The sequence below is a fragment of the Musa acuminata genome, chromosome BXJ2-10 (genome assembly GCF_036884655.1).
Source record: "Musa acuminata AAA Group cultivar baxijiao chromosome BXJ2-10, Cavendish_Baxijiao_AAA, whole genome shotgun sequence".
NCBI lineage: Eukaryota > Viridiplantae > Streptophyta > Magnoliopsida > Zingiberales > Musaceae > Musa > Musa acuminata.
This window is the reverse complement of record NC_088347.1, coordinates 27,819,240-27,843,230: the sequence shown is the minus strand read 5'-3', so window position 1 is coordinate 27,843,230 and position 23,991 is coordinate 27,819,240. Positions and strand designations below refer to the sequence as shown.

The 23,991-nt window shown below is 43.0% G+C and overlaps 3 protein-coding genes and 1 pseudogene across 11 annotated transcripts; 1 reads left to right on the top strand and 3 right to left on the bottom strand.

Moving 5' to 3' along the window:
* The first annotated feature begins 1,613 nt into the window (after nt 1-1,613).
* Nucleotides 1,614-6,131, top strand: LOC135624904 (glucomannan 4-beta-mannosyltransferase 9-like). Of its 2 annotated transcripts, XM_065128975.1 has the most exons (9): nt 1,618-2,565; nt 2,642-2,740; nt 2,946-3,198; nt 4,405-4,515; nt 4,606-4,742; nt 4,834-4,947; nt 5,025-5,224; nt 5,294-5,488; nt 5,568-6,131. In XM_065128975.1, exons 1-9 carry the CDS (start codon nt 2,236-2,238, stop codon nt 5,728-5,730), a joined length of 1,602 nt encoding a protein of 533 aa, XP_064985047.1. In that variant the 5' UTR covers nt 1,618-2,235; the 3' UTR covers nt 5,731-6,131. The 2 variants fall into 2 exon arrangements, with proteins under 2 accessions (XP_064985046.1, XP_064985047.1); XM_065128974.1 differs by having other exon boundaries at nt 1,614-2,565; nt 5,025-5,488.
* A 229-nt stretch (nt 6,132-6,360) lies between these two features.
* Nucleotides 6,361-11,853, bottom strand: LOC135624905 (AT-hook motif nuclear-localized protein 1-like). The gene is made up of 5 exons (XM_065128976.1): nt 10,283-11,853; nt 10,003-10,070; nt 9,772-9,903; nt 8,833-8,994; nt 6,361-6,972 (listed from the first exon to the last, which is right to left on the bottom strand). The coding sequence occupies exons 1-5, from the start codon at nt 10,716-10,718 to the stop codon at nt 6,679-6,681; spliced, it is 1,092 nt and encodes a 363-aa protein (XP_064985048.1). The 5' UTR covers nt 10,719-11,853; the 3' UTR covers nt 6,361-6,678.
* A 54-nt stretch (nt 11,854-11,907) lies between these two features.
* LOC103969756 (uncharacterized) lies at nt 11,908-17,376 on the bottom strand (annotated as a pseudogene).
* Nucleotides 14,515-23,448, bottom strand: LOC135624903 (BTB/POZ domain-containing protein At3g44820-like). 8 transcript variants are annotated; one of them, XM_065128966.1, is made up of 11 exons: nt 23,104-23,440; nt 22,233-22,302; nt 20,444-21,643; nt 19,029-19,548; nt 18,408-18,803; nt 18,025-18,176; nt 17,548-17,639; nt 16,476-17,426; nt 16,291-16,344; nt 16,098-16,189; nt 14,515-14,723 (listed from the first exon to the last, which is right to left on the bottom strand). In XM_065128966.1, exons 1-4 carry the CDS (start codon nt 23,154-23,156, stop codon nt 19,168-19,170), a joined length of 1,704 nt encoding a protein of 567 aa, XP_064985038.1. In that variant the 5' UTR covers nt 23,157-23,440; the 3' UTR covers nt 14,515-14,723; nt 16,098-16,189; nt 16,291-16,344; nt 16,476-17,426; nt 17,548-17,639; nt 18,025-18,176; nt 18,408-18,803; nt 19,029-19,167. The 8 variants fall into 8 exon arrangements, with proteins under 8 accessions (XP_064985038.1, XP_064985041.1, XP_064985037.1 ...); XM_065128969.1 differs by having other exon boundaries at nt 17,548-17,634; XM_065128965.1 differs by having other exon boundaries at nt 18,025-18,109.
* Between the last annotated feature and the right edge of the window lie 543 nt (nt 23,449-23,991).

Genomic DNA, 23,991 nt, shown 5'->3' with positions numbered 1-23,991 from the left:
AAACTGCAGGGAAGGAGTTTCCAGCTTCTACGGTGATGGAGACGGCAGGGAAGGAGTCGCGAGGGTTCGCATGTGCTTTCGACCTAACCGGCGTCCTAAATGCGACTGCCATTGATAAGGACTTTGGGCGGGAAGCACACGTCGGCAGCTGCTCGGCCGAGTGACAACCCAAAGAGACACTGTTCATACAATGAATACCAATCGCACGGAGCTCGTGCCTCTATAGATCCACATGTTCTCGCTGCATCCGACTTCAATTATTGGATGCGGATCTGGAAGGAAGAAGCCTGTTCGTTCCGGAGCACGAGTAGCTCGCTGCCGACGAAGTAGGTCTTCGCGTTGTGGCATGCAACACACCACGATGATTGATCACACTGCTCGACTCTTCTGCAAGCCTGGAATCCACACCTCTGCAGCAGATAAAACTCCAACTTGCAGACATTGCCATTGAATGCAGTGTGGATGACGAATGCACCCGCAACTTGACGTAGTTGCATGGGTATATCACGTTACATGCATGTGGTTTGTCGAGTCTAAATGCAGAAATGAAACAGGAATAACACAGTCTCCTCCGCTCTTACTTTTTACTATAATTCGGTGGCAATGGGACTCAAATTTAATGAGGTTGGTGATCCAAAAACCATCAATATCATCTGACATGCGGATTCAACTTATCGATCTGACAGGATTTAATAGCGAATTATTGATACATCAACTCGCTATTGTCGTGATGCCATCGCATGGCAAAGATTATTCGTCATGGGAACTTTTCTTTAGTTTGAGTTAGATCGAATCTTGAACAGAGAACAGTAATCTATGGAGGTGATATCGGCGACAGGAAGGAGGCCGATCACATGCATGTTGGATTCCTCGCTACGTATGACTGACTCGAATGTTGGTAACTGCGATGCTATCATGCATGCTTTCTTGCACCGCCAGCTCATCTCGGTTGCTCTCCGAACATTGATGCACGTGGTTGCCTTCTTCCACTGTTCACCATCGTGATGATGAACCCTAGTTTGATGTGTTCCGTCGTCAACGTTGCACCAGCGAAACCTCGCATCTCCCGCATTCTTTTCTGCAAATAAGCGAGACAAGATCTCGTGCACTGTGGGGCCAAACCCTAACCGAGCAGGGAAGGCCGCATTGCCGCTCCAAACACTCTGCCGCAGGGGGATGCATGAGTCACACGTGTGAGGTGCGTGGGAGACGGAGCAGGAGGAGTACGTGGTCGGTCGTCTTCTCGGTGAAATCCAGCACGGATATTGATGCATCGAGAGCGCAGTAGATGCTGGGAGTCACTCACTCCACCAATATTGCGAGTGACGGTGCTCCTATTCAAGGAGGAGAGGTAGAAAGAGACAAAGTGCGAGTGCAGGAGGCTTCGGTTGGGATTTTAGCAGTCCAAAGCGAATTTAGCAGTAGAGAGTATTATTATACGTGGGGGAAGGAAGGAGACGACAGCCTGCATTTGCGCCTGGAACTCTATTTCTTGCTCTTCTTGTTTGGGTCTCTGTAACCTTCAACCAACATTAATTCACCAGTCTTTGTCTCTGTACTTTCTTTTTTGTTTAAGGTGTTTATTTAAGGAGTGTGGTTAGGACCTCACAGTTGGGGCTTCCTCCTCTTCCCGTGGCCTTCCTTTCCTTCTTGGAGCTCTCACGTTAGGATAGCAGGAGGGAAGGAAGAGCATTCGGACGTAAAATGCGTGGCAGATTCCAGTAGCCGAAAAGTATAAGCAACACCATCAATCATCTTTTTTTTTTCCTGCTTGTTACGTTCTTTCTGTTTGATATCGTCTGTCGTCGGAGTTTTGGAAAGGAGCAGGGGAAGAGAGGGGATCCTTTCTTTCACCTGCGTTTGTAGTTCTGCTTCTACATATCTGTTGTTGTTGGGGTTAGGTTTTGGAGGGGAGACAGAGACCTAAAAGAAAGCTACATGTCGCCTTAGCTGTTCTGTCGATCGCTTCTTGCACTCTGCCTGCTGTTCGTTGTCTCGAATCCGTGTGTTGGGAAGAAAGAGAGATCTGGCGACAGTCGGCTCCACCGCATTGTCTTGGCGTAATTCCTCAGCAACAGTTGCAGCAAATCTCTGACGATTAATAGTTAGCAAGACAACGAGCTTCTACTTCAAGAAGAGGAAGAGATCCGCCCTTTAAATTGCCTCCAGAGCTACTGGTTGTTCCCCAAGTGCTGCTTTCTTTCCCAGCTTTCCTCTGTTTCTGGCTGGGGAGAGATGGACAGGCTTCCTTCGACGGCCCGGCTCCCGGAGTCGTTCCAGGGGACGAGGGACGACATTGGGAGACAGATGGGGATGGTGTGGCAGCAGATCAAGGCGCCGGTGATCGTGCCCCTTCTGCGGCTCGCTGTGTTCCTCTGCTTGGTGATGTCCGTGATGCTCGTCGTCGAGAAGGTGTACATGGCCGTCGTCATCGTTCTCGTCAAGCTCTTCAGCAGACGGCCCGAGAAGCGCTACAAGTGGGAGCCCATGCGCGACGACCTGGAGCTCGGCAGCTCAGCCTACCCCATGGTCCTCGTCCAAATCCCCATGTACAACGAAAAGGAGGTGCCTCTTCCTCTCCACAATGCGCGCTTGGTTCTCTGCTCCTACGTCGTTCGGGAACTCAAATGCGACTTTGCAGGTCTACCAGCTCTCCATCGGAGCTGCATGTGGCCTCTCTTGGCCATCGGATCGAATCATAATCCAAGTGCTAGACGATTCCACAGACCCAGTCATTAAGGTAAACAAAGTCGATGCAGACATTTACAGTGCTTCACGGGGTTGGATTAGAGCAAGAAAAACTTGATGCAGTCCACTGTCCATCCATCTTCTTTAGTGTCACCATCAGTGGATCCCTTATGGGATGATTGGGGTGTACTTAGCAAAAGCATGGGTTGGTGGCGAGGATTATGTGTTGGATGATTGAAGGTGGTTGTACAACGCAGGATTTGGTGGAGTTGGAGTGCCAGCGGTGGGCGAGCAAGGGCGTGGACATCAAGTACGAGATCAGGGACAACCGGAGCGGCTACAAGGCCGGGGCGCTCAAGGAGGGCATGAAGCGGAGCTACGTGAAGCACTGCGACTACGTCGTCATCTTCGACGCCGACTTCCAGCCCGAGCCCGACTTCCTCTGGCGCGCCATCCCCTTCCTCATCCACAACCCCGACGTCGGCCTCGTCCAAGCCCGATGGAAATTTGGTATCTCCTCCTCTGCCAAGCTAATTGACTTTCCATAGATTTCTCTTTCTTCCGATTCTGATCCATGACCATCCTCGATCTCCGAGTGGAGCACATGGATTGGATGGATCGACTGTGATTCTGGTGGTGGTGGACCATTGCTTCTTTACGTCGTCTGCCATCTGGTCCACTAACTTTGACTGCAGTTCCAGGGTTAGCTGGACTAAGAACCATAGGTTTCGGGTGTCGGTGGCTGTTCTTCTTCTTGACTCGCCACCTTCTCTCATCCACCATGTTTCATGCCCTCCGCAATTCCCTTTTTTGCTTTCCTCCACGTCTCGCTGGGGTTAAAGATGTTGCAGCGTCGTGCCATAGTACAACCATTTCTCATGGCTTCCCCGGGCCTCATGATTAGTGCAGGTCTGTGCTATAATGGCGTTCACGTTCGACTGTCTCCGTCACCCTCTTCCTATCCTTTCTCCGATCTTTGGCTTGGGAAAGTGAATGTACTTTTGGATTCGTTAAATCTCATCCCTCTCTCTGTTTATCTTTTGTTTCCTCATCCTCATGTGAGGTAACAGAGGACCCAAATCTGAATCCAAAGCTCATATGGAGACACGGCGGACGAGGGCGGTCCTCCAAGGCTTGTTCTCCTACAGCCAACAAAGTGACAGCTTTGTCTCTCGGAACATCACGTGCCCTGAGCAGAGGACAAAGCTTGTGGTCTTCCTATGCATTACTTTGGGTAGAGAGCAATGCAGAGCAAAGTTCCAAGTGCTGCATCCCATGCATGGTGTCATCATAGACAGAACAGAACAAGAGCAGCCGAGCTTACCTGCTCAAGCAAGTAGCAAAAACCCAAAGTCTTGTTCTTGGCCATAGTCATCTGACATCCCATGTGCATTGATTCCTCTGATGCTACCATCTCCCAAGATGATGCATTTCTGACAGTGGACCTCCACAGCCATTCCTCTGCCCCAGATCTATTTCCATCTTCCGCCGACACTTCCATCCATGTTTCACTTAATTGTGCTACTCAACAATGGGGCCTCAACTTTTATAACCCAACCGCATCGATTTATGAACAAGGTAGCACCATCTCGCTTGCATGGCTGCATGGTTTTTGACTCGAGGAAGACCTTCCAAGTTCATAGGTTGACCTGGTCGATTGCTTTGCCGATGGAGCACCCTCAATGAATTTTGTGCTGATTCTACGTGCATTTGCAGTGAATTCGGATGAATGCTTGATGACGAGGATGCAGGAGATGTCACTTGATTACCACTTCACGGTGGAGCAGGAAGTTGGATCCTCCACATACGCCTTTTTCGGCTTCAATGGTGAGCCTCCCTCCCCTCCTCTGTTCTCATGTGAACCTGAAGGAAAGAAAGGGGGTAATAAGATGATATAATTGGCCCGTGGTTGTGCAGGAACTGCCGGAGTGTGGCGGATTGCCGCTCTCAACGAAGCTGGAGGTTGGAAGGACCGAACCACGGTAGAGGACATGGATTTGGCTGTTCGAGCAAGCCTCAAGGGCTGGAAGTTCGTGTTCCTTGGAGATCTCAAGGCAATTTACTTGCGGCACTACTGATCTGTCTTGTTCTTGTTGGCATAGGAAAAGGATCACTTGATGACTGGTCGCTTCACTGAATCTACAGGTTAAGAATGAGCTGCCGAGTACATTCAAGGCATACCGCTATCAGCAACACAGGTGGTCTTGTGGCCCAGCAAACCTATTCAGGAAAATGGTGATGGAAATCAAGAACAACAAGGTCAGTTCACTATATAGAAGAACATGAAGATGATGCAGAAATAGCTTTCTGCGCTCATTTTTTCTGTCACGATGCAGAAAGTAGGTCTGTGGAAGAAGGTTCATGTGATCTACAGCTTCTTCTTCGTTCGGAAGGTGGTAGCTCACATCGTGACCTTTGTATTCTACTGCATCGTTATCCCTGCGACGGTGTTGGTTCCCGAGGTAGAGATACCCAAGTGGGGTGCAGTCTACATCCCTTCCATCATTACCCTTCTCAATGCTGTCGGAACCCCACGGTATGAATCGATCTGCTCGCGAGTTCTCCTCCATTTACCCTTCTCTAAGGCTGCTTTGTGCGGTGACAGGTCTCTTCACTTGCTTGTGTTTTGGATCCTCTTCGAGAACGTCATGTCTCTGCACAGGACGAAAGCAACCTTTATTGGCTTGTTGGAAGCAGGGAGAGTGAACGAGTGGGTGGTCACCGAGAAGCTGGGGGATACCAAGAAGCCCAAAATGGCTGCCAAGGCGGCGAGGAAGCTACGAATCAGGATCGGTGACAGGTGCATAGACTTGTGTGCTTTGGATGTGGAATCGTACTGTGACTTGTGCTCATGTAGATCGATCTCATGTCGAAACCAGATTGCATCTGCTGGAGCTGTGGACGGGAGCTTACCTCTTCGTCTGTGGGTGTTACGATGTGGCCTTCGGGAACAGCCATTTCTTCATATACCTCTTCCTCCAAGCAATGGCTTTCTTCATCGTGGGTTTTGGTTACGTCGGCACATTCGTTCCCAGCACCTGAGCAGCCGCAGTGTGCATGTGTTGCCAAAGGCTTCGCACGACTTCATCTTCTACCTCGATCAGCTTCGTAAGTTAGAGCGGCCTCAGGTGTTCGTTGAAATGCCGCTGCTTGAAAGAAACCATTATTTCTCAGCAGGGGAAGAACACTAGGATGCTCGTGTGAATATACAGTCAAGCGAGTACCTGTGTGGTGGTCTATAGAAACCTAATAAATACAGGAAGATGAAAGAGGAAGATGAACGGGTAGGGAGAAAACTGGTTAGTCTGGTGAGGATTGTGTGCATTCAGAATAAGCCTTTTCTTCTAGATGAAATGGTGATGGTTTGATTTCTGTAGGATGTATTCCTTGTTTGAAAGGTTCTGATTGAGAATAAAAGGAATAAGTTGATAGATTGAAGGTAAGCAGTTGCTTTTGTATTATTTTGTTCCTGCAGTATATTATCTGCAAATATAATCCTTCCTGCAGAATATTAATGATCCCAATTCTCTCACATCTTGCTACATGAACTGAGGAACATTGTGGCAATGGTGAAGCCAAATATGGTGCTCTGCAATGAGCCAAACTTGGAAGGTTCGATGTGATGAATGGCAAAGAACTCACAGAAATAACCACAGAATCAAGTTGACTGAAAACATTAGCAGTTATCATGAATCATACAGAAACCTTGGTCACCAAAAAAAATCCTTGCACAGATTCAGGCTCCTCGAGCTTCTTCCACAAGAACACAAAGAAACAATGAACGATGACGATGACGATGACGACATTAATGACGACTAAGGTGACAATAAAAAGACCAACCGATAATAGGATACCATTTGATCATTCATCAAATCAGGTGCACAATGACTCCTAGGCTATCCACTAACCTGACATCTAGCAGAAATCTTGCTGAACATGTTAGAAGAGTATGATAGTGTTAGGGTGTAAAGACGAGTGGGTACCTTGATGCTATTCTCCCTGTAAGCATATGTTAATATCAGGAGAAGGCTTGTGTTCTGATGACTGTAGACCATGCCAAGTAGAGTTTGGATTGGGGCCGCACAGGCTATTTTCGGCATGGGTTTGTCTGGCCAAGGATGATGAGGTTGGGGTCTCGCAGTCTTCTTCGGGGTTTGCTTGAGAAATAGGCATTGCAGCTGTCAATAAACCAGTAGTTCCTGGAAGTGCTGAAGGTTGTGCTTGATGAGTTGGTTTTGCTTGTTTCTCCTTGTATACATTCGGCATGAAGCTTCCAACCACCACCTGGTAATGCAATATTAAAGAGACTGCTTCAAATGATAAATTTTCCAGCACCAAAATAAACTACTAGTTTTTAGATATCCAGCTGTGTATAAAGCTGTTATCATTGTTCTAACTCAGACAAATAGCCAAATCTAACAAAAATAAACAACAAGGATGAGAAAACAAGACAAATAGTTGAGTAACTCGGTTCCTTTTTGTTCAGTGATATTTTAATGCATGAAACCCTGGTCTCTAGAAAATGGTAAGGCTTTTAATTTCAGATACCGGATCCATATCGGTCCTGGCCTAGATTAGTACAAGATCAAGCCATACCGGTATACCATGCGCCGAAACATCGCTACATATCAAGTTTCAAACAAGATCAAGCCATACCAGTATACCATGCGCCGAATCTTTCTTTAGAATGATTCAACTTCAGTGAGGAACCTGGCTACTACTTACAAAAAAAAAAGTGAAAAAAGCTGAAAAAAAATTTACTGCCTGTAGAGGCCTTGAATCAGGTGCACTGAGTGGTACAATCCATATACCGGATGATACTGGTCCTATGCCCAGCGTACCATCTGGTATACCATAGTCTGCAATCTAGTAGGCTGTTAGACCAAAAATATCATCCACTCAAACCATACCATGCAGTGTTGAAAATCAAAATAGGTCATTCACCTCGAATGGTATCCCCATTTTATGGCAGAAGAATGAGGTCTGAATGCAAGTTTGAGTATAAAATCAAAGTCCAACTGAGCCAATATGTCCAGTACATATTCCTTGTGTCAAACTGATAAGCAAAAGGAGAACAGCTAAATGCAAAATAAGACTAAACTATCTATATGACATTTCAATCCATATGACCATCAACTCATAAACTTATAAGAAAAAGTGTTGAAGCCTTTTCTCTTTTCTTGAAAAAAATGATAACAAAACTTGAGAGAAAAACTAGCACTAGAGAAAAGAGTAGATACTAGGTTTGTATACGATGGAAAAGCACTTTACAGTATATAGCTTTATTGAACACATAAGAAGCGAAGTACGTAAGAAGGCTATACAGTTGTGGTTTTCTTAATAATTGAGGATAAATTCTTCTCTTTTGTCGCGATCGGACACTTCACTATGAAATTCAAGCTGAATCTAAAAAATAAAATGAGTCAGATATTGGACAATTACCCCATCTGTAGGCCACCAAATCTGAAGCATTGTCAGGGACCATGCACTTACTGTCTGTCAATGATATTTGGTGATTCTTATTTGAGAACTTCAGCAAGATCATTTTTATTTTTTCTTCCTTATATTGGCAGTTGGTATATGTTATAGAACGAGCAAAGTTGACAACGCTGAGTTCAGCTGTTGTTCCATGTTCATAACATGAAATGGTTTACTAATAGCATCAGGTTTCATGTGTCTTATAAAACTTCTGAACTTACTGATGTATCCCTGCATTGTCAAAAAATAATCCATATACAGTCAGCAAAACATAAAAGATATGCAAATATGGCCTTCTTCAAAACTTTTTATGTTCATATTGTATTGAACAGCCAAAGGTATCAGCAATACAATGCTTGTATGTTCATATTGTCTTCGAGGAATAAGCAATATAGCACTTGTATATTCAGATTTCGAATGGTATGGACATGCTTACTGTTTTCAAATATTCTAGCTTAGAATGCAGAGTTTGATGCAAGTTATACTAGAGTGTCATCCAAGAGCCAGACTGACATTGCCATGACGATGGTTATACAAACACGAGGACTCGATACGCCTCATATTTGACGTTAGGTAGCTCTCAGGTGCATAACAAGCCATAAGTTCACCCAAGTTAGACCTAACTAATAGAATAAATTCAAATGACAATGAGATGATGATAATTACTTGAATTGGACTGGCAGCAAGCAATAATCCAGCAACTCCTCCGCCAATAACACGGCCGTCAGGTCCAGCAAGCGACACACTAATCCCACCAGTTCTACTCCGCATACCACCAGTTTCAGAAATTGTAAAGGACCCCGACAGGGACAGTATCTCAAATCGGCCCTGCACATTTGTATGAGCAAGATAAAATTAAATGGATAACTTGTTTAAGTTCAAGGAAATTAGAAAATTAACTCGAAAATTAATGTACATCCAGACAACTTCCTAAGGAAAATTGAGGAGGCAATGAAAAATGGCTTTGATGCTTTAGTCAATGATTCATCAATTTTGTGCCATAAAGTTTACCCAAACAAATTTCTACAAATTCAGCATAACATCATGAAAAAGATTAGGCCTCTTTAACCAGCGAGGTTGTATTTTATGCTTCTCCACAGGCCCCCGTAAACTTCAAATATGGGCTTACCTCATAAATATTGAAAAATACTTGTTAATAATAACTCAACTTTTGATGGTCTAACAATATAGAAATTTGCCTCGTTACTTCAGTTGAAACACGAAATCTTTTTCCATTGTTCACCTTACTTAAATATTTGATTCAAGGATGTGCATGAAAATAGTCTACAAGTAAATATATAATATACCACACGTAGTTTGCAACGAGTGCAAGGATGAGTAGCACCTTGTTCTCTTTTCTCCTCCTCCCCTACCCTAAATCATACATTTTAAGAGCGAAAATGATGTGATTGATTTGTTAGCTCGAATGTGAATATCTTCAAACGAAAAGAATTCCAGGGAGTGCATAAGGGCACCTACTAAAATGGTTAATATCCAAAGAGTAGCCTTCAGAAGAAAAAGAACTCTGTAGCTGAACTTAGAACAGGCATGGAAAAATGCACCTGAAACAATATGGCAAAGGTACAATTATTGACATCTGCATACCTCATAAGTCAAGGTACCACCGGAAGAGCCTGGCTGGCGCAGAGTAACATTGGAGATAGCCCCATTCGCAGAGAGTATGCAGATAGCCCGCGGACCCTTCTGGGAGAAGGAAAGAATTCTAGCAGCGACATCCTGCAGCAGAAGATCTATCAGCAGAAAGTTCCGAGTTTGATCGTAGGATCCAGTTCAGCATTAGCTCAAGAAGAAACCCATGAAGGAGAAATAAGTCACCTCCCCTGTGGCAATGGTCACAACATGCGGCGTAAAACTCCCACCGGCTGAGCACGCAAACCATTCTCCTGTAAAGCATGACAAGAAGAGTAATACAAATGTGAGCTGAGGAACGCCTTCGTTCTGATCTATCTACCACTATACCGTCGTCGACTGAAACAGATATATGCTACGAAAAGAAGAGATAGGAAGAAAGAGAGATGCTGTTGTAAGCATGGTAGAACAGCTTCAAAGATGAGGAGGAAGAAGAGTGCAGTGGGGTGGTCGGGGGGCACTTTACCAAGAGCCGCAAGGAGCTGGCGTTTCCCGGAGCCAGGTGGCCGCCCTCTACCCCGTTTGGCGTCGGAGGAAGCAGGAGAGAAAGGGGAGGCAGAGCCGGAGGTCGGCGACAGCGCCAGGGCCATGCCGTCCGATCCGTACTTCCTGGGCCTCCCTCTCTTCTTCGGCGCGGGAAGATCTCCCTCGCTGCTGCCCCCATAGCCGCCGCTCCCCATCATCCCCATGGCCAAGCCGGCCCCTTCCGACGGTGGCACGGGCATCCCGGTCACGCCAACAACCCCGCTGGAAAATGCCGCAAGCTGAGGAGGAGTTGGCGACAAAGTCGGAGAAGAGTGACCTGCTTCCACTCCTCCTCCTCCTCCACCTCCTCCAGCTCCATCTCCTCCTCCTCTTCCTCCTTCACACCCTGTCACGACAACGCTCTCCATCCCTTCCATTCATATATCCAAGTAGCCGAAGAGAGAACAAAAATAGACTGCTGTTTCCTTTATGGCTTTTGTGAGGGCAGGACTCTTCTTGCTCGCTCGCTTACTGCTCTCTACCTTCCCTCTCACTCTCCTTTTTCAAAAGGCCTTTACTTGTGGCGCTCCGCAAGCTACTCCCAGTCTCTGTCATGGTTGGTAAGAGACTAAAGAGAGAAAAGCCACCTCCTGCAGCTGGCGCTGTGAGAAGTAGAGTCTGAGGAATATAGCGGACATATTGTCCCAACTCTCTCTCTCTCTCTAAACCCAAACACTTGTTCTCTAATTAAAGAGATATAATTCACGAGATCATGAACTGTGAGACATAACAGTGAAAAGAAGGAAAAATGAAAGGAAATCACAGGAGTGATAACAAAGTTAGAGGATTTAATGCATTTATTTTTCAGGGGTCAGTGGTCGCAGTAGTCTCCGGAATTTGGCAGGAGAGCACCAAAGTAGCTCAACCATAAATAACCAGTCGTACCATCACACTTCCTCCCACAGGATTTATGACGAACACTGGTAGGTTGCAAATGCAAGACAAGCTGCTGGTAGATTAGAAGACTTTGGAGAACATAATGGTGCCTTTACCCAAGGCAGGTCACCTAAATCCATCCAAGAAAGTGAAGAGAGAGAGAGAGAGCATTGAGACGAAAATGGTGCGTGGATAGGTGCGGATGGGGGAGAGGATTAATCTACTCCGGTCAACTGCTGCATTGCTGTAAAAGCAAAAACGCAGGCGTATTATATTAGTGGAATCAATCACCAGTGAGAAGGGGGTGCAAATCCCTATGCTCTCTCCTCTTCGGAACCTGATGGGCAGAAGAGATCGAGAAATGTGGGAGGACTTCACCTATATCCCCGGTAGACGGAATTAGCAGAGGGTTTAACGCAGACTATTTCTCTCTCCTCTTTCCTCTCTGCGTCTGTCTTCCGATCTCTCGCACGCGAGGATGCCGGGGAGCGAACGGGTGGTGGGAGTCAGCTTCGTGGCCGCAAGCCAGCAGCACAAGTAGTGTCTCCGTGACCTCAGACCAAGCTCTCATGCGATGCGATGCCATGCACGAACGACGCACTCCGGCTGTAGGAGATGACGACGTGATACATGTGGCAGTATCTGCTCCGAATTAAACATATGAAGTCACAACACACCGGAAAAGAAAGCTTTACGGTAAAGAGATTAATGTTTTGGATTTATTTATGAAGTAAAAAACATGGATAATTAATTAGCCACAGTAAATAAAAATTGACTCGTCAGATAAGAGTGTCGTTAAAGGAAAAGTGCAAGTGCGCGAATCTCTACATACTCGCATCACGCACTCGGTCGGGTTCGTCCACCTTTTGATCTCTCATCCGTTCACCTTCTTGTTCTTCTTCTTTTGCTCGCCTTCGTCTCTCTCGGATGTCGTCGTTCGACTGATGACGGCCGGAAGGGTCGAGGGAAGAGAAAAAACCATGGACTGTCAGGGGAGACAGTCCGGTGCGGTCTTCCTCGTAGCAGCAGGTGTCATGGATGAGGCAGATCACATCATATCCCTTCTCTATCGCCGCCCGCAGCCGGCAGCAGCGGATCGGTGAGCCCCCCCACGCTACCTCCGCTTACCCGTCGCTTCGCGCCAAATGGTCCATCTCTCTCTCTCTCTCTGGGTTTTCGTCGAGCACAAGACAGGCACAGATGTAGAGAATAAAGACCTCCGAGGTACACAGAGATTGGAGAGGAGACCCCACTTATAATGGGTCCTGGCACCAGGCGTACCACATCTTGACAATAGGACAGGTGATCCGGGGGACCACCAACACAGCCTATGGCGTCGCTGTCGATCCCGGGTGTCCCAGCCGAGGCCTCTGAAGACGCACAGCACTCTCGAGCATGGACCGTCTGAGACCGGCAAATGTTCTCCCCATGTGATGTGGGACTCGCTCGGAACAGGCCAGATCGCCAAATCCAGGCAACGACGGGAGAAATGGGCGTTAACACGCCCTACAAACTTGCATCTGATTGCACGTGAGTCGCAGATTATATATTTGCTTGGACAGAGAGAGGGGCAACAGCATCTACTACCGTGTGACTGAAGCAAAGCAGAAAAAGAAGAAAGGAAAAGAAACGCTGCCTCCGCTTCTCCTCGGTCTCACTGGCTGTGGTTTCCGATAAAGCCCTGCAGGCAGACAGGGGATCGTATGATAAACCATTAAAGTTGGAAACAAGTTGAGATTCCGTGCAGATATGTTGAATTAAAAGAAAACGAGAGAAATATTGTGGAAAGCAGTACCCTTTTTACTATAAGAGAGCATGAGGAGGAGAAAACAAAAACCGGAAACAAAGCTGCCAGGCAATAATTAAAAGCGTAAATTGGCAACAGCACCGAGGCCTTCCCTAATTTATAATGTGGGGTGTTGTGAAATGCCAACTTTTCACAACTTCCCACATTATACATATATATATATATTCAGAATTAATCATAGATTAGTTTGCCTTGAGATCAGGACAACTCTAACATGCATTTCATCCGAATTAACAAATATTTCTAAATTTAATTGAGATATTTTTCTTGGAAGAAAAGCATACACTAGTGAATAAACATTATTTTATCAATCATCATTTAAGTAAATTCATACCTTCCATTGGCTATTTGCAAAATTTTATAATCATAAAAAGGCCCCTTGTGGATAACCACTCTGCTACTTGGTGATAAATGCAGCTGATCCCTTTTAAATTTCATACATTCAAGAAATGGAAGCATCATTGTGATCCATCCGTTAGTAATAGCACTAAAGATCATACTGCCACTTCCTCTTGTTCCGGGATCTTCTTGACATTTCTGCACAGTGCATTGAATTAATTTACAACGTAATAAACAACCGAATGGTCCAGCAATTTATGGTACCAGCTACAATTTACAGGTGTTCCTGGTGGAGGGAGGATTTGTACCATTTCATCACGTCGATATAAGGAGCAAGCGGTTCTTCTCATCGCCAGGGTGACATACCCCATGACAATACAAGCTTTTGGTATAAGTCACTCGGAATGCATATAATTGCTCGAAGATTTGATGGGAATTCACTCCGTAATCATAATTACCTTCTGAAATCTTTGGCTGAAAGGCAATGGGGATTAGATAATCCTCCCTGACGGGTCGATAAGAATAACAGTCTGGTCTCCATAGAGTGCCTTTGAAACATTGCCTGGCTCTGATAAGTTGAAAATAACAACTGCAAATGCATATAAAGCAACAAGATCGGTAACACGAATACAAGAGAGAATTTTGTAGTCCCAAAGAATACAGTAGCATCGACGTACCAGGTATGCTGTTCTCCTCACAAATATTTAGTGCTGTCATGTCCATTGCGGTAAAGCCTCTAGAAACCAATTCCCTAAATGAAATGTGCTCGAATGCACTACCGTTGCTGTTTCTCGAGTGGCAATTGTAAATAGAATCTACAGTAGTACCTTTAAGAACAACATCTGCATGAACTGTTGTAAGGTCACATGGATCAATGGTCTTCCAGAAAACACGATCAAGAAAGAAATACCAAATCAGGATAAATAAAGGCAGAAATCACAGCCCAAACCCAGATCTGTGGGTTCTACCCCAAAAGAAGATCACCTAAAATTGCACTTTGGGGGTGGATAGTGACCCACATTCTTAAGTGGGACAATATAGATGCATGTGAGAACATACTTTCAGAGGCCCTCAAGGAAGCTGCAGCATCTGTGCTGAAAAGTGGGCTTCCTGTCGTTGCACCAGCCCCCACCAAATATTATGACTCTTCCTTTTCCAAGATGATGGATAGCTTGCACCTAATGTATGGTTCTGCAATCTCTTGCATCATTAAGGTAGACTGCATACGCACCTCAACACCAAGCTTCTCTAATGATGCTTGGAGCATTATGGCATTCATCAATGATGCCATCATACTACCATTATTCATATGTAAATAAAAGCTTAGCCAAAAGAACTTTAACGAATGCATAATGTCACACTGCAATTGAAAAAAAAAAAAAACAGAGTTGTAGAAACAAATGCATTTTACTGTGAATATGCATTAAACAGAATTTATTCAGATAATGTAAGATTTGAACAGAGAACAGTTGAAAACAAATATGAGAAGCAAATTTGCTTTACATAAAACAAATGAAAGTCTACATATGATGTTTGGGTGTTAAGGGAAGAGGAAGGATAAGTACTAACAAATTTCATCAGTTCTTAAAAAAAAACAAAACAATTTTACCAGACAACACTCCTTCAATACTGTGGAGAGCAGTAAATATAGAAATGCTGTCAGACTCAACTAAGTAGACATAGCATCAGATGCATGGTAATTCAAGATAAGCATGTACAAAAATGTCAACTTCAAACTGAACTTTGTTTGTTCATGACTTCATTCTTAGAAGGAACCAATAAACCTTATTTTGGCAACTGATGAAAATTATGATCCATAGATTTTCTTTGAAGCTAAGAACATCCATATCATCTTTTGTCCAATATGGTGGCAGTCTAAACCAGGTAATGAAACATGTGGTGTTTCCTGAAAGTTATCATGCATACCTTGGCAAATAGTAGTTCATAACGAATCAAGATATCAAAAAATGGTTACACAAAATCATCATGGTAATTGGTAACAATAATATTTAATTCAATGTTAAAATTCAGAGAGCAAGGTAGAAGAACTGGGAATATGCCCTTTGAAGCCTCTACCAAAAATTAAATAAAATTTACAACCAGCTTCAACCAGACATCAACCTTCTCAAGATGGTGCCTACTTCCAAGCCAAGATGGACAAGAAGGATGACCTATTTTAACTTTTGGTTCCAGTTCAAAGACATAAAAATAAAAGAGCAACTGATGTCTCCATTGATCATATTCGCAAATAGAAAAACATATTGGCATGTATGCAAATGTCAAATATATTACTGCATGCAATATAGAATTACATATTAATTAGATAAGCTTATAGTAATAAGCATCATCTTTATATTACACTATATCTCTTGAAAGTAATGCAATTCACAAACCATCATGAATGCATTATTACATGCAATATAGAATTACATATCAAATAGACAAGCTTATAAGTAATAAGCATCATCTTTATATTACATTGTATCTTTTGAATGTCATGAATTTCACAAACCATTATGCATCTTCCATTATGAAACGTTCTTTTGTGTCTGTGTGTATGTGTCTTCTATGTTTTATAGTCAAGCGATATCTCTATCTCAACTCTGTTGACTTTTCCAATATGTTGATCCCTAATCGTACAACTACCCTCAGTTCCCAACATGCAATTGCACAACATTCCAACCATTTCACAATGGTACAAATAAGTATCAGCATTGAAACAGGAAATGCATACCCCATTTGATAAGTTGTAGCCCTATCAATTCCAGTCGCAGCTATCCGAGTGTCACCACAAAATATATTTTGACCTCCAATAACAACAGCCACCTGAAAAACATCAGAATCAAGGGTCACAGAACAGAGTTATAACAGATCCAGGAAGAAGATAGCTTCAAATACAGTAAAAATTGGCAGCTGTCGATTGATACCTCAAGACCAGAATGGTTTGCAATTGCAATTTCCTTAGCAATAAGTGCAATTACCTGAGCGACAGAAACACAATATGCATTTAACTTTGGATTAGCAATTTATGCAGTGCAAGATGCTCCATTTTGCTTGAACAGTATCATACCAAAACCACATTGATGCAGATAGAAGAATATCAGTAGTCTACCTTGGGGTCAACATCGTCGGGACCAACTCCAGCTAATGCCGTACCACAAATTTTCAAAATCACTCTTCCATCATGGATTTGAGAATGACTTTACCTCTGAGTTATTATACCTTCAGCTCCGCTGGCACTCAACCTTGTATCACTTCTTGAGATTGTCATTCTTGTTGTTGCATTGCTCCACGCTCTTGCACACCTTCTGCTTGTTGCACCGCTCGCTGACGATGGTGGCCACGTCCTCCCAGTCCCTACCCCGCGGGTTGCGCCGGTTCAGCTGCTCATACTTCTCTGTGTAGGCATCTAGGAGGGAGCCGATTGCCGTGTCGGTCCACTCCTCCCGGCCCTTGCCGTTGTCCCCCGGGGACGACATCGGCCTCGACTTCTTATTGGCCGCCAAGCTACTGTTGTAGCAGTAGGGGGGCTCGCCATTGCTGGCATCGTCGCGATCCTTGCGCTTAGGCGACTGGTGATGGGGCTGCCGGTGGTGGTGGAGGTGTTGGTGGTGGGACGCGGAGGTGGCGACCCCCTTTCGATCGGCGTTGTCGGTATTGATATCATCATTGTCGGCAGCGGCAGGGTGCTGGTCGGCGAAGGTGTTGTCGTTGACAGCGAAGCAGTGGTCGTCAAAAGCCGGGGCGACGGGGCACTTGGAGGCGTCCGTCTGGCCGAAGGCCTCGCCATTACCCTCATGGTCCTCGCCGCCACCGCCGTTGACGGCGACCCCTTTCTTTCCGGAGCTGGCGATAGACTCTGCGGCACTGAGTTGGTGGTGAGCGCGATGGTGGAGGGGGATTGGAGCCGCCTTGGCAGTCACGTAGTGGTGGGCCGCGGAAAGGGACGAACCGCCTTGGTGCTGTGACAAGCCGAGCCGGGACTCACAATAAGACTGCCCGCTGCCAACCATCGCACACAACTCTTTTTCCAACTCATTTTTCCCACCCAGCAGGCATTCGTCTTTAATTTCCCAAATTAGTGAAAAGGAAGTGTTCGTTCACAGAAATAGTAACCTTCATTAATATCCAAGGGAATGAACCAAATCATAGTAATCTCAAAAGCAAAGGGGAAACTACTGTACATGTTGGATGCCGCTACAGCATGCTGCACTCCCTTCCACAGAGAACACCATCTGGGACTCAGACAAGAACTTGCAACCATTTGCCTACTGTCCTGCAAGTCGATACTGTCATCAGATGGGAGACATAACATTATAGTTCAAATCATCAGTGAGATCAATTTTATATCCATCGGTAATCATCAGCCCGATCAAATAATTGACCACTTACATTTTATATAACTTCTAAATATTTCATTCAGTGATGTTGAATAGTATAGATAGGTATTTAAAATCTTCAACAGCAAACACATGAATCAACCAAGTCAAATAGGGTCCTTTCTTGTGAAAAAAGGAATTCACATAGTCAAGTATCAGGCTATTACCAACCTGCCAATTTATAGGTAAGAAATTATCACCAGCTTTTAGCTTTGGTAGGCAAGAAATCCAGTCACAGATTACCAAAAGATACAGCAAGGAGCACAAAATTCAGATACGAACCTATTTTCTGACTGCTTGTCCTCCGGAAGGAAGATGTACCCGTATAACTAAGGAGACTAAGGAAATTGCCATATACTCTCGTGACCTGTCACAAACCATTGAAGAATTCATTGCTTCCCCTTTCTGATTTTTCACGTAAATAAAATTCAGAACTGCAAGATTTTTACCAAAACATGTCGTCAAACGAATATCAAAATGAAGAAGTTACAGTAACTTATTTCATTAAAACTTCTTTCACGTATAACGTGATTCATTATAGATGAAACGAAAGAACAAACAGAAGAAACTATCAGGTTTTGAAACTACAACCTCGACATAAAGATGAAAATGAATTTGCAATTTGTGAACAAAGGATTGCAAAATGTTAAGCATGAGAGGCAAACCTGTGAGCGGATGCTACTCACTTCCTGTTCTTCAGGTTATTATTCTCTTTGACCGTGTCCGTCACAGATGATGACAAATTATGATGAGATATGGAGTACTTATTTTCCATGTTTGCAGATTCAAGACAAAAGTTCCAGTTCTCCTAAAGTAGGTCAGCAGTTGTTAGAAGACTGGTATGTCTCAGCTGAGAGTCAGACAGCACGATCCATTTAAAGAAGAAAATCAGAGTTCCTGGATTGTTTTATCTCAGATACCGATTTAACCATTTGGTAAAGTGACTACATTCTTGCTCCATTTGAGATCTTACTACTTTGAAGAAGATAGTTTGCTGCTTTCCAGAAAAGAACTTTCTTAGCAACATGTACAAGAATAGTTGCCAAGCCAATCCTATCACACTGCAATATTTAGCAATCAAGATAAGGACATTTAAGATGAAAGTTGCTACAAAACAGCAACCAAACACATTGTTCATGTTATGAGGATATCAAAATAATTTGCCAAACATCATCCTGCAAAATTTTCTGATACCAAAAGAGATATGCTAACCCCATAGGCATGTATATTAATAAATTAAATCATCTGGTTTACCCAAAAGAAACATAAGTTCAGTGTTATCTTACCGAATTTGAAATATGTGATGCATGGACAACTGTGTGGAACTAGGATCTTTTCCTCCTACAGTGTCAAGGTAGTCAACTGCCAGTGGTACATGCATAAACCCCAAATCATCAAGATATGAAGCAAGCCGTGCTTATCAAATCATTGGTGTCTATTCACCCTACCAATTTTTTGTTTTATGATAACAAATTCCTGTTCCAAATTTCTAACTCTTGACATAAGGCTTTCCATGTCAACTTTGAGGGCCTGGTTTTCATGAATTAGTGAAATCCATCCATCTCTCTGTAGGATATGTCCAACCACATTATTTGCAGCAGCTGTGCTGTCGATGTCTAAAGCATCAAGGTAATGAGAAAGGGACAATCTCAGCTGCAACTGTTCGAAATATAGAACCTGGAGAATGATTCTATGGGGCAAGCGTTCATTCTGTGATGCATGTGCACATGTATCAACAGAGAGTTTTCCATAATCTATAACGCTGCAAAGTTGCATTTTCTCAGTCTCCACAAGCCAAGGGTGTGCCTGCAGAGGAACACAATCAATGATCATCTGGCAACAAAGATCGTACCAACTACAAAAACTTCATGAAACTTTACCAAGAACTTGGGGCACATTTTGCATTACTTCTACTTCTAAGTTCTAACTGTTACAAAAACTTTCGAACGAAATGGAGAACATATTTGTTAACTGTACTTTGTGGGAGTATAATTTCTTTTACCTTCACTATTTCTAAAAGCATCTTCCACCTTTACTAGCCTCACGACCGGCTAATGGTCCTTGCTGCTCATGTGGCCATCTAATCTTTCATTTTACCGATGAGTTAAAGTTACAACCACAAACATGTTTTCAGAAACAAGAAACAAAAACGCAAATCAATATAATAATTTTATTTGATGTTGTCAGAAACATTTAAAAAAATTGATGGAAATGTATAGAGACAAACATCGTGTATCTTCTGTATATATGCACCGTCTTTTATGCAACCAACACATCAATATTTTGACATGTTTGTCATGATCACTTTCTCGCCGGTATGTTTGTGGTAAGTGAAAAAATGCTCACCATAGATATTAATATTATTTCTTTATGAAAAATTCAGACTAGCTTGAACATATCTTACAACAATCAATTATTTTAATTAGATCTATGGTAGCCTCCTGTAATTATGAAACATGTGAATTTGTTATCCATGAGATCACTTAGGGCAGTAAAAAGAAAGAAATATAAAGAACATATCATGTACTTACAGAAAAAAATTATTATTTGAAGAATCAGAATGTAATACACCAGAAATTACATATTGGGTTCACACTGCTATTCTATCAAATCTCAGACTAATGTATGTCTGTTATTTCTGAGAAACTCTTTAACATATAGTATCTGAAATTGCCAAAAAGATGACTAGATAGATGCACACCTTTAAATACACATCCAATGCCCTATACAGTCCGTCGTTCTGGCTTCTACAAGATTTTGGAAGAGCTACTAGAAGACTAAGCATCTTTTCAGTTCCCAAATGGACATCAGGAGCAACCTCAGTGATGTAACTGTCTATTAACTTTATGACTCTGTTTAAAGAACTAGACAATGGAGATGCAGAAACAGATGAGGAAGGTGAAAATGTTGCAATACCTGACTCCTGTGAATGCAAGAAATGGTGAATAATCCGTTCAACACAATCGGTGTCATATAGATTGTCAGATTTTGAGAAGTTTGGAATTAAAAGACCATCAAGTGTTGCCAGTTCAAGTTGCATGCCTATAGTTCTCTCTAGAGTCTCCTTAGATTGCTGGCAAACATTCAGTATAATAGCAAACCTTAGAAGTCCTAACAAGAAGCGGCAATAAGCCTTTCCCTTCTTTTGGGGAAGCAGACTAACAATGTTTTCCAGTAACACTTTGTGATCAACTACAGCTGGTGTCACAGTAAGAAATGCAAGATCTCTGGATCCTTGCTTTTTCATCCACCGATCAAGACCACGTAAATACCTTCCGGTATAATACATTAAAGCACCAGCTACAATTACTGGTCGTACACCTCTCTCATACATTGCTTCCATTAGTCTCCTGAACATTGGCACTCCCAAGCATGAGATATCTTCAAACCACCAATCAGATTGTGAACTTCTAATTTTAGCACCTGTATTTATTCCATTCCATAAAATACTACCACCAGGGCTTTGCAAGCTTCCATACATCATCATAGGCCACCCAAACAAACTAAGATCAGTACAAACCATCCTGGAAAGAGCATTAATGCACTTGGTAACAATAGGGAAGGACTCAGCATGTGGAAGCGAACCCTCAGAGCTTTGCAGAGCCACAATGCAGTCTTTCCAGCTGTGAAGAACAAATTTATGAAAGAATCTTTCTGCTTCAGGAAGTAGGTTATTCTCATCAAGTTGCTCTGTCATCTCAAGATATTCAGCTATACTATGCACCATTATGATGTTTTTTGGTGACAATTCCACCTTGAAGCCATAGCAAAACTTTGCCACCAATAGAAATGCATCAGCTCCTCCAGGACATCCTGATAAAATATGATGTGTACCTTCTTTGACATTTTGTGATACTTCTGATATATGTGCAATCTTTCCACATTTTGACAACAAAGGAAACTGAAAGACCCAAAAACATTCTCATATAATAGCACAGATGATGACTAATACTAAAGACAAGTATAATTAAAGAAGGAAAAATGACAGGGGAATGATAGTTCCGTTATTGATGGATGAAAGGGTTCAGGAATCTATATGCAATATTACAAACAAAACCCAATCAAAAAAGATTTTATGACACAAATAAACAAAACACTCTGATAGAGAAACTTCAAAATGTTCACTAAAGACCTGAATCTGAAATTTCCTCAATGTACATTTAGGAAAAGCCCAAAAAACATATCCAAAACAATGAAGCTTCGGGTCTTCACTTCTACGTAGTGAAATTTGGTGTCTACGATGAAAACAAAGTAGATCCAAAATATTTGTTGTCTGAAATGGACAAGTTCGGAAACCGACCTAATCTCAATCGGATAAATTAACTTCATCACATGGTTCGAAATCCAAGTTCAGCAAGCATGCAGCCTAAAAATATATGAGAGTGCCCCATAAAAGCACTTTAATATTTGAATGAAAAGAAAATTAGGGAATTAAGAGAAAATGATTCTATGACACTCAGAAGAATGTACCAAGACTGAAGGATGTCTACCTTGTGGAGATGGAACATTTGTCCCTCAACTTCAATAACTATATCACTTGGGATACCAGTTTTAGAGAACCTATAATTCATCAAAACAGTAGTCACATAACTAGGATATAATTCATCAGACAAAATTTGAACGAAAAAGTTCATGTAAGAAAAGTAAAATGTTTAATATAAAGTCATGTTAAAACCAACCACCAGGGAAGCTGCAGCTATTGAATGCATATAATTCCTCCTAATTTGCTTAATTTGATCTTCCCATTACTTTGCCTAGAACAAGATGTTCTTATCTACTAATTCTTGAATTTTTGCCCATCGATCATCTGTTCTATCACATCATTTGCAATCCTTTTGAAGATTCAGGTACAAGACCAATATAAACCCAAGTCTTCACTCCTAGGTTAGGTGACAATAAGATCTAAGAGAAGATTAGCAGGTTTCGGACATAGCAAATAGAATGTTTCTAATCGATAATTTAGACATGCTACTAAAGTTTTTTTTAATTCCTGCGGGTGGGTGCAGAATAATCCAAAGGCATACTTAAGAAAGCCTTTCATAACTTGGACTACGATCATGATAATGCCTCGGTGAATTACTTTGGGAGCACCAAATAGTGCTGGACAAACGAAATGAGTTGCCTCTTTCCTTTTGTACTTTCCATCGTCGTCCTGAATTCCAATTATCTGGTTCTGGATCACCAGAGCTATATGCTTGCTCGTCTTCGATCAATGATTCTATACCAGCGTAACAATTGGAGGACATTGGCCATTACTTAGGGATGTTCCAGCCAAGAAAGTTCCTCTTTCTCGACGATTCACGATCCCAATCCTAACTGGTCAACACACAAAAGAATGAAGAGGAGTGTAACGAAATGTACCAATCACTTCCTCGACGATAGAAACGGCAAGCTCTGTCGTCGGTGCAAGACATCGTCACCAATCCGGAGGAGTTCACCTCTAATCACAGACAAACATATACAAAATTGGGAATGCAAAAACTAAATAAAAGATGGATGAAATCGAGAAAAGGGAGTAGCCCTCGATTTGATTCTTTTGGAAGGAAAGCAGGGGACGATCGAGATGGTAAAAGGGATGCACAAGCCGCTACTGCTGGTGTAGTGAGGATGAAGATGGAGGTGACGATGAGAGAAGGGGAAAAGGAAAAGCGAGGTGACCGACTCTACCCACCGAGGGACACGCATAGCTGATCGTGATGACGAGGGCACGTCACGGCCGTCGCCCCGCGAAAGTAACGTCCGACCTGCCCAGTACACTTCCAGGATAAATATAAGGGTTAAATAAAATTTTCCGAGCCGGATCGGGCCAGGCCGGATATATCCAATTTGAGCCGGCCAGACCGGGCTAATTCAAATTGCCGCTTGGATTAGGTCAATCGGCGGGTCGTGACAAAATTAATGACGAATTTGTGACTGAACCAATCCCGTTCGGTCAACGAATCAAGAAATCTGTTTTGAACAAGGAAAACCGGGTCAGGTCAAATTGACCCGACGAGTTTAAATTCGAGTTGCCACTCGTGTTAGTTGCAGTAGGGAACACAATCGTACGTGGAAGTTCTAGAATGGTAGGTCTTGTCTCAAGCGGTCCATCTCCATGTACGAGAGCATGTATTCGCCACCGACCCAAAGCAAAGAGGAGACAGCATCTACTATCAGTTCGGTTCACTAATATAATTCTTTAGTTTAAAGATTTAATATATCATCAACTATTTATTTTATAATTAAGAATATTTTAAATTTTCAATTACA

Excerpts from the sequence above, each read along its gene's own strand:
- LOC135624904 (XM_065128974.1), top strand. The coding sequence starts at position 2,236 with ATGGACAGGCTTCCTTCGACGGCCCGGCTCCCGGAGTCGTTCCAGGGG. Across the intron at positions 2,566-2,641 it reads CCATGTACAACGAAAAGGAG|GTCTACCAGCTCTCCATCGG; the intron begins GTGCCTCTTCCT and ends GCGACTTTGCAG. Across the intron at positions 2,741-2,945 it reads CCACAGACCCAGTCATTAAG|GATTTGGTGGAGTTGGAGTG; the intron begins GTAAACAAAGTC and ends TGTACAACGCAG.
- LOC135624903 (XM_065128966.1), bottom strand. The coding sequence starts at position 23,156 with ATGTCTTGCACCGACGACAGAGCTTGCCGTTTCTATCGTCGAGGAAGT. Across the intron at positions 21,644-22,232 it reads AAATGTTCCATCTCCACAAG|TTTCCTTTGTTGTCAAAATG; the intron begins GTAGACATCCTT and ends TGGGTCTTTCAG. Across the intron at positions 19,549-20,443 it reads CATTGGATGTGTATTTAAAG|GCACACCCTTGGCTTGTGGA; the intron begins GTGTGCATCTAT and ends GTTCCTCTGCAG.
- LOC135624905 (XM_065128976.1), bottom strand. The coding sequence starts at position 10,718 with ATGGAAGGGATGGAGAGCGTTGTCGTGACAGGGTGTGAAGGAGGAAGA. Across the intron at positions 10,071-10,282 it reads CCAGCTCCTTGCGGCTCTTG|GAGAATGGTTTGCGTGCTCA; the intron begins GTAAAGTGCCCC and ends CATGCTTTACAG. Across the intron at positions 6,973-8,832 it reads TTGCTGCCAGTCCAATTCAA|GTGGTGGTTGGAAGCTTCAT; the intron begins GTAATTATCATC and ends TTGCATTACCAG.